At 40.4% G+C, this 9,491-nt stretch overlaps 1 protein-coding gene across 1 annotated transcript; it reads left to right on the top strand.

The window, feature by feature from the left end:
- The first annotated feature begins 3,617 nt into the window (after positions 1-3,617).
- On the top strand, positions 3,618-9,159 carry LOC102082614 (uncharacterized). Its single transcript, XM_019356036.2, has 2 exons — positions 3,618-9,014; positions 9,123-9,159. Exon 1 carries the CDS (start codon positions 5,696-5,698, stop codon positions 8,810-8,812), a length of 3,117 nt encoding a protein of 1,038 aa, XP_019211581.1. The 5' UTR covers positions 3,618-5,695; the 3' UTR covers positions 8,813-9,014; positions 9,123-9,159.
- Positions 9,160-9,491: the final 332 nt, after the last annotated feature.

The raw sequence follows: 9,491 nt of genomic DNA, 5'->3' as shown, positions 1-9,491 counted from the left end.
CTCCTTATGTCCTCCAGGCAGCAAGGTAATTTAACTGTATTCCTCCATTAAGGATTTATAGTGGACAGTTACATTACCATTAAATGTTAAAGACATATGGTTACATGTTTGCCTTATGTAAACAGTAAGAATTTTGTTGTCTCGCTTCTGTTAGTTTTGTTTAAAGTTTTTTAAAGTTACACTCACTTTCAAATTTCTTAGTAGTTATGCAAACAGCTGGAATTTTTTTTATCGCTTTGTAAGTTAGTAACCGCTACTGTTTCATGTTTTCTTTAAAGTATCCAGTGTTACACTCTATTTCAAATCTGTTAGTAGGTTTTCTAATTTGATTAACTGTATTATCAGATTTCAGACACTCGTCCACCAGCAAAACGAGTCTGGGCAACCGATGATTTCCACACGGCATCAAATTCTCCACCTAAAAAGGTAACCCTAACCCTATGTATAGTCACCGGGGTTGATATTTAGTCTTCACCTAAGTGTGCTTGCTAACTCGTACTAAATATACTAAAATCAATTTCTTTCATCAGACTCCTAAAATGCAGACATCTCAACAGCTGTCTGTTTAGCTGTTTCTATATCTATTGTTCTGAAAAAACATTTATACATTTATACTTAAAGCTTCAGATAAATTGACATCCACAGTGAAAAGCAGTGCAAATAAATACAAACATTTTGTGACACTGATCTTTTCTCAAGATGAATGTCAGTGTGTTCTGTTCAATCACATTTAACCTGTAACTGAATTTTGTGTCATTTCTTTACAAAACGTAACACAACTATGAAACGTGTTTTTATGGCACATGTACAGAACCATCTGGTTTAATCTGAAATCAGTGATTGAATTACATCTAATTAAGAGCATCTGAAATCCTCTTACGAATAATACGTAAACAGGATTTCCTTTCATATATTTGTATTTAGGCTGCAATTTAGTTGATGTTTGAAGGCCCGCATCAACCTAAATAATGTGTTATACTGAAAGAAATTAACTGCTTTAAAAATATGAGGAGCAGAAGGTACAGGTATGACCTTTGTAAAAGGTCATTAAAAAACAGCTCTAAAGCAAATTACAGATATCTAAAATATTTATCATTTTATCACTTCCCACCTCTGCTCTCTCTCACTGTTCCTGTCACTGTCTTTCTGGCTTATCTGATGCTGTGTATCTTTAGATTATGCTGTAATATGATTGAGGAGTGATATAATTTGGCTTGAACATTGTTTCATTATTTTACCATAGTTAAAAAAATTTTTTTTACTTTACAAGAAAATCTAAATTATACAACTATTGCCACTTAAAAATGTCTTACATCATTGTACCAAGAGTTACATATGTTTTTACTCAACCGTGAAATGCATATCATTAAATACTAAACAATAACATGTGTCACCTTTACCATTCCTTGATCAGCCTTTCCACAACACAAATGAACAACTACTGACAGAGGAGCTACAGAGAAACGCAGTTCAGCACTTCTGGTGTGTCAGTGCAACTCATTGTCAAAGTGATGAAAGGTACACAGAATTCTCTCGAAATCATCAGTGCACATGTAATGCCCTCACATTCCTGGCCTACCTTAATGAGGAACACCAGTTCAACACAGCCCGACTTGATAAGGTGCTTGAACAGGGAGATGCACTCTACTGTTGGATTAAAACAAATCTTCAGCAGGAGAGGCGTTATACACAAAATCATCTGACCATGGAGGACCTGCCCAAAGAAGTTCATGCTGACATAAATGTCTACAGTGTGAAAATGGACAACATAAGGTACGGATACCTGAAAGCAGAGGACAAAACTTATCAAAGAAAAGGATGGTGGTTGCCTCTTGCTAGTCGCCTTGTATGTCTGTCAACAGATGTGAACTATGCTTTGCTCATGGTTTCGCCTCAGTGCATTGCAGTTTTCCGTGACAAATCTGGGAGGTATGGATTATTTGATTCACATTCAAGAAGTGCAGCAGGTTTACCCCAGCCAAATGGAACAGCAGTCATGCTCACTTTCACTCATGTGAATGACCTGATCACCCACCTGCATAACCTTTTCCAAAATCAAGGCAGGTATGCAAGATATGAGTTTGTACCGGTTTCTTTCAAAGAGTCAGCACTCACAACGAACAGCCTGCACAGTCAACTCAAGCAACACCAGGAGCAACAGCTACATCACCACAAAATGATGAACCACAAATCACAAATCCCACTGTGCAAGTGCCTCAACCAGAATCAGCCCAAACCTACATGACAATGTTAGAAAGTGCTTTAAACCCACAACAAGACAAAATGGCTTCAAATCAAATTTGTGAACATCAACTTGAAACATCTGTTGATCCAACAAGCAACATCCAAACAGAACAACAAGAAAATCTCGAACTCAATAATGAAAGAGATAAAGTCCTAGATAAACCCCCCAAAAAGCAAGAAATGTATGCAGATTAAATAAACGACGGCGTGGGAAAGCTATTCGTCAAGCTCAAAGTCACAAGCAGCATCTAAAAGCTAAAGAAAAATCTTCATCTGAAGACTTGGCAAAGAAGATAAACAAAAAAGACACGAAAAGCAACGATATGCCTGCTTTCCTGAATTTCGAATGAAAAAATTACAGGCTGTGAAAACTCAATATGCTCAAAACTGTCATCGCCGTAAACAAAAACTGTTGTCAGCCAAAGGTTATTATGCAAATCCTCATATTCAAGAGAAGATAAAAGCCCACAAAGTGAAGAGATACCAAAATGATCCTCATTTTCAACAAAAAAAGAGAGACTACATTATCAGAAGATATACCACAGATGCCAGCTTTCGAACCAGACAGAAACAATATGTGTTCCGAAGATACAACACGGATGCTGACTTTCAAAGCAGACAGAAGCAATATCTGGTCCAAAGGTACAACACGGATGCTGACTTCCAAAGCAGACAGAAGCAATATCTGGTCCAAAGGTACAACACGGATGCTGACTTTCAAAGCAGACAGAAGCAATATCTGGTCCAAAGGTACAACACGGATGCTGACTTTCAAAGCAGACAGAAGCAATATCTGGTCCAAAGGTACAACACGGATGCTGACTTTCAAAGCAGACAGAAGCAATATCTGGTCCAAAGGTACAACACGGATGCTGACTTTCAAAGCAGACAGAAAAATACATAAGAACAAAATATGCATCGGATCCAAACTACAGGCACAAACAAAAAAAATCAATTCATGCCAGGTATCATAATGACTCACAATTCAGACTGCACCATATACAGCGCTGTGCAGAGTACCAGAGACACAAAATGGCTACCACTGCATCTTTCGCCATTTATAAAAAGTTGTGTGCGCAGAGAATAAAGAAGAAATACAGACGACTAGTAACACAATTCCAGCAGGGTCCACAGTCTGAAGCACAGCCCCAGCTTGTAGTGAATAGTGTGATGCAAGCAGCCACATTAGCTTTCCGTGAAACAATTAAGTTAGGACCCACCCATGTCTGTACAGTGTGCCACAGAACTCTGTTTCCTAATCAAGTTAAACACTGCAAAAGATCAAAGTATGTTAAAAATAGTCACATTGTTGACACTTGCTTGACAGGAAAATTTGTCCATGTTGTGATGGGGAATGCTCAGCTAATTGTACTTTCCCAAAACACAGAATGGAGGAGTGGATTTGCTACAACTGTGACAGCCACCTACAACGAGGAAAGATCCCTTCCATCGCAGTGGCAAACAATTTAGCACTAGCACCCATTCCAATTGAACTGAGTCAATTAAATGTACTAGAACGACAACTGATTGCTAAAATTCTCCCGTTTGCCAAAATCATTGCATTACCAAAAGGACAGCAAAGAGCCGTACATGGGGCTGTTGTTTGTGTACCGTCGGATGTGGAAACCACAGTAAACTGTCTTCCCAGACCTAGCAATGAAGCCCAGCTCCTGCAGGTACAACTGAAAAGACACATCAGATTCAAAGGATACCAACACTTCTACACTGTGAACATGAAGAATGTGTTAGCAGGATTATCAAAGCTAAAAGAGATGCATTCAGAATACAAAGATGTATCTATTGATGATGACGCTACTTTTGCTGATCCCACAAATAATCAGATAATCGAGACGGAACATGACACTGCTGATGCAGATATTCAAGATGCACTGCCCAGAAACTTCGACAACCAAATTGTACCAGAAAGAAGAACCACTGAGGATACAACAGCTGGAATACTTGAGCCATGTCATGATGTAAACGAACTATTGGAGCCTGAACAGTCAAATGGAGAGCCCTTACAAGATACGGAGAAAGAAAAGGAAGAACTTCGGCCTGGTCTTGTTCTAGACACCTGTATGCAACCACCAGATATAGCACAGGACATTTTATCATATGGTGAAGGAATATTTAGCATTGCACCCGCCCAAGGAAATAGACCTGTTGGCTTCTTCTCTGTTCCTAAACTTGAAGCCATGGCCTTTCCTGTGCAGTTCCCAACTGGACAGAACACATTAGATGAAGCCAGACAAGTCAAACTGTCCCCAAGCATGTATTTTAATACACGGCTGTTCTCTGCAGATACACGGTTTGCAACTGACCAAAGCTACCTATTCTTTGCACAGTTTGTAACAGAAACACACATGGCTACAAACAGCATGTCCATCCAATTGCGCAAAGGTAAGGCAATCACCAAGGATGGACGTAGAATTTGTAACAGAATGCTTCAAAATAAAGACGAAGTGGAGAGACTGATAAATAACAAAGATGCAACACGCTTCATGAAACCTCTGAGAGGTACTCCAGCCTATTGGGAGAAGGCACTGAAAGATCTGCATGCTATGGTCAGACAGTTAGGAAAGCCGACTTTTTTCCTGACATTTTCAGCTGCTGAAATGAGATGGCCTGAGGTTGTTGAGGTCATAAAAACTCAACAAGGTGAACAAGTGGATTTTTCACAACTTGACTGGAACACAAAGTGTGAAATTCTCCGAAGCAACCCTGTGACTGTGATGCGATTGTTTGAAAAAAGAGTCGATGCACTAATGACAACACTGATCCTGTCCCCAGCACAGCCCATCGGTGAAGTAGAAGATTACTTTTATCGAGTGGAGTTTCAGGCCAGAGGTAGCCCTCATATCCATTTACTGGTTTGGGTCAAAGATGCACCTAAATTTGGAAGCGACCTTGAAGACCACGTGTACAAATTTATTGACAAGTACATAACATGTAAGATGCCTGACCAAAATGCCGATCCTGAACTTCACAAAATTGTGTCTGAGGTTCAAGTCCACAGCAGAAATCACTCCAGATCCTGCAAAAAAGGTAATGTGTCATGTAGGTTTGGGTTCCCCAAACTACCGGTAGACCAAACAATGATCACTTTCCCAAGCCCAGATGATGACGATGATCACAATGATAAGCAGCATAGCACAAGTAAGGAGAAAGGCACAAATGAAAAACAAAAGCAAAAAAACAGACGAATGGCGCTCGCAAAAAACAGAAAGAGGCCAAAGAAAAACTCCAGCCATTGAGAGATTTGCTCTGTGACCCAAATTCCTCGTTTGAGGACTTGTCTGAGCTGCTTCACAAATGCAGATTAACTTATGAACAATACTTGGATTGTGTCTTCAATTTAAGCAATGGCCATGTCATCCTCTTAAAGCGTGAACCTAATGACTGCTGGGTGAATGCATACAATGCAGATCTGCTGAGAGCCTGGAATGCCAACATGGACATCCAATATGTCATTGATGACTACAGCTGCCTGATGTACATGATGTCTTATGTCTCTAAACCCGAATTTGAGATGACACAATTTCTTAATGGAGTCATCCAGGAGGTCAAAAAGTCCAATGTCAATGAAAGAGATGAAATGAAACAGATAATGCAGGCATATGCTAAACACAGAGAAGTCAGTGCCCAAGAATCCGTGGCAAGGACATGCAGCCTGCCACTAAAAAAGTGTTCACGCAGTGTGGTGTTCATACAGACTGATGATGATGCCCTGAAAATGAGTCTCCCGATGAGCAGGTTGCAGAGCATGGCACCAGATGATGAAAATGTGTGGATGTCTGGATTGCCAGAAAAATATGCAAACAGACCCAGAACGCCTGAGTTTGAAAGAATGTGTTTGGCTGAATTTGCTTCAGAGTACAGGATTCTCTACAGCCGTCAAACAGAGTCAAAAAATGCCATCCCTCTTTTGAATAACATGGGTTATATTCAAAAGAGAACAAGAGGGAAACCTGCAATAATCAGATATCCTCGCTTCTCAGAAAAGAAACAACCAGAGAAGTTTTATAGCAGACTACTAAAACTTTATTTTCCACATCGATCAAATGATGACCTTAAAAACACAGAACACCCCACATCCGAACAGTTCTACAAAAGTGGACGAAAACATGGTTTTGCAGTACGGCCAATTGTTACCTTTAACAAAAAGCGTTATGAAAGCCATGGCAAAACAATGGAAAGGGCATTGGAACAGATTGAACAACAAGGCCCACTTATCAATGCATGGAACACCTTTGCACCTGAGGTTGAAGTAGATCGTTTAGAGTGTGTGGCCCAACGACAATCCAGACATGACACTGACGAAAATGAAATGGACATTGTTCCAGACTACCAAGTCAGTGGTAGCAGCAGTGGAGCCATGCCAGCAATCATAGCACCAAAGCTGAGCCCAGACTTTGTCAGAAAAATGTACCAAAGTCTGAATGAAACCCAAGCATCCATATTCTACGCAGTGCGTGAGTGGTGTTTCAAACTTGTGTGGGGTCACTGTCCTGAGCAGTTCTTTTATTTTGTCTCTGGAGGAGCTGGCTGTGGAAAATCACATGTTATCAAGTGCATATATGAGGAGGCAACAAAGATTTTGCACCAACTCCCCAGATTCCGTGACCAAGCAGACATGTCCTACCCTGCAGTCCTGCTGGCTGCATTTACTGGCACTGCAGCTTTTAACATATCTGGGAAAACACTGCACTCTCTGCTAAAGCTGCCAAAATCTTTAAAACCGCCGTATCAGGGACTGGGGAATGCACTGGATGAAGTGAGAGCTTCACTTTCAAATGCAGAGATTCTGGTCATTGATGAGATATCTATGGTTTCTAAAGACCTTTTTGCCTATATCCACTGGAGACTTCAGCAGATCAAAGGAAACAAGAAGCCTTTTGGTGGGATGTCTATCCTTGCAGTAGGAGACTTTTACCAGCTGCCACCCCTTGGAAAAGCCAAACCACTCTGTGTGTACGAGGACAATGTCCTTGATCTCTGGAAAGACTATTTCCACATGGTCAACCTGACAGAAATCATGCGACAGAAAGATGATCATTCTTTTGCTGAAGTTCTGAACAGGATAAGAGTAAAGCAAAAAACAGATTCTCTTGAAGCCAATGATAAAGCCTTGCTCACACAGGCTATCCATGACATAAAAGACTGTCCATCTAATGTGTTACACATTTATGCTACAAACAAAGAGGTGGACAAACACAATTCAGCAACTGTAACTGCTCTTCATTCTGATATCATAAATATTCAGGCCGAAGACTACAGAAAAGACCCACGAACGGGTGAGATGGTCCTGCTGGCAGATATGATGAAAGGCAACAAAAGAGATTTACCTGATAACATACAAGCTGCACCTGGAGTGCGTGTTATGATTATTAGAAATTTGGATGTTGAAGATGGGCTTGTTAATGGGACATTTGGAACAATCACGAACATTGTGACAACCACACAGGATGGACCAAAAACTGTGAATCTCATTGGACTTACGCTGGACAATCAAAATTCTGGGCAAAAATTTCGCAGAAAAATACAAGGATCCTCAGACAACCTGGTATATATTGAGAAATGTGAAGAATCTACAAGTAAAAAAGGAGTTCTTCGCAGGCAATTTCCAATGAAGTTGGCCTTTGCATGTACAGCTCACAAAGTACAAGGCATGACAATGGAGTCAGCAGTAGTATGTTTGAAGCGTGTTTTTGAACCTGGAATGGCCTATGTTGCACTCAGCCGCACAACCTCACTTAAAGGACTCTACATCACAGACTTTGATGAAAGGAAAATCTATGCTGATCCTGCCATCACAGATGCACTCAAAAATATGAGACATGCATCATTTGAGAATGCAAGACCACTGTTGCAATTCTTAAAATCAGTTGTTCCCACAGTCCCCACGATGACAATTATCCATCACAATGCACAAGGTCTCCCAACTCACATGGAGGACATGAGATGCCACCATGAACTCAGCCTTGCTGATGTTTTATGCATAACAGAAACTCACTTGTCTGGATCATCAGTTTCTCCCCGCTTCCAGCTCGAACAGTACAACATGGCCACACGCAACAGACACGTCTCTTACACAAACCATACAGACATGGCAAAGGTAAATGGCGGTGGAGTTGCAATGTACTACAAAACAGTTCTTACAGCAGAGTCTCGAAAATACCTGCAAAATGTGACTGACCTTGAATTTGTTGTTATCAAGGTTGAATCGCCAGTCACAGCTTTGATAGCAACTGTATACAGGCCACCAAATTACAGCCACGTGAGGTTTTTACCACAAATGCAATGTCTTTTGGACTCATTGGAAATGATGAATTGCCAACCAATTATTGTTTGTGGAGACTTCAATGAGGACCTTATGAGCAGAGGAAAAAAACCCATCCAAGAACTGTTTCAGTCAAGAGGATATGCACAACTTATTACTGCTGCAACTACCGAAAAACACACATTGATTGATCACCTTTACATATCACAGCCATACGCCTGCCTCCAATCAGGTGTTCTGAATACATATCACAGTTATCACAACCCCATTTATTGTGTAATTCACTAACACAAAATGACTGCAAGGTTGTGAGGGATATGGACTTGCCAAGTGATCTTAGTGTCTTTGCAACTGAGCACACTCTACCACCAACAAGGACAGCTCACCAGTGGGAGCTGATACATAAGACTGCTCTCATCCATTGAAGAGCTGACCAGAAACGTGAACAGAGAGACTGCAACTGCACCTGATGGGATCCCTGCCATAACAGGTAATTGTATTTTTGTTTCTTACTTTATATTGTAACATTTGATATTGTTTGAAACAAACTATAATCTCATCCATTAATTAAGTCATCCATTCATTCATAACTCCTCAGATGTGTTCTGTCCAGTGAAGGCAGTAGAGAAGCCCTACACTGATCTTGAAACTGTGCCACGCTAGTAGAGACCGGCTACAAGGATGGGCAGGTATAGTGAAATTAAAATGCACCTTTTGGTTCAACAGGTTTATATATACAGTCAAGTGATCAAAAGACACCAGTATTAAACCCATTTAAACCAACTACATGCTTGGATTGGAACTGTATACAGGCCACCAAATTACAGCCACGTGTGGTTCTTACCTTAAATAGCAACTTACCCCATCAGAAGACACCAGTATTAAGCAAATTTCTTTTTTTACTACCTTTTTAGTATAGTTTTGGGTCATTTAGTTCTAAAGTTAGATTTGTTTTTCCAATTATTTT

The sequence above is a fragment of the Oreochromis niloticus genome, unplaced genomic scaffold, assembly GCF_001858045.2.
Source record: "Oreochromis niloticus isolate F11D_XX unplaced genomic scaffold, O_niloticus_UMD_NMBU tig00000735_pilon, whole genome shotgun sequence".
In the NCBI taxonomy this organism is placed as follows: domain Eukaryota; kingdom Metazoa; phylum Chordata; class Actinopteri; order Cichliformes; family Cichlidae; genus Oreochromis; species Oreochromis niloticus.
This window is presented reverse-complemented; position numbering and strand designations above follow the sequence as displayed.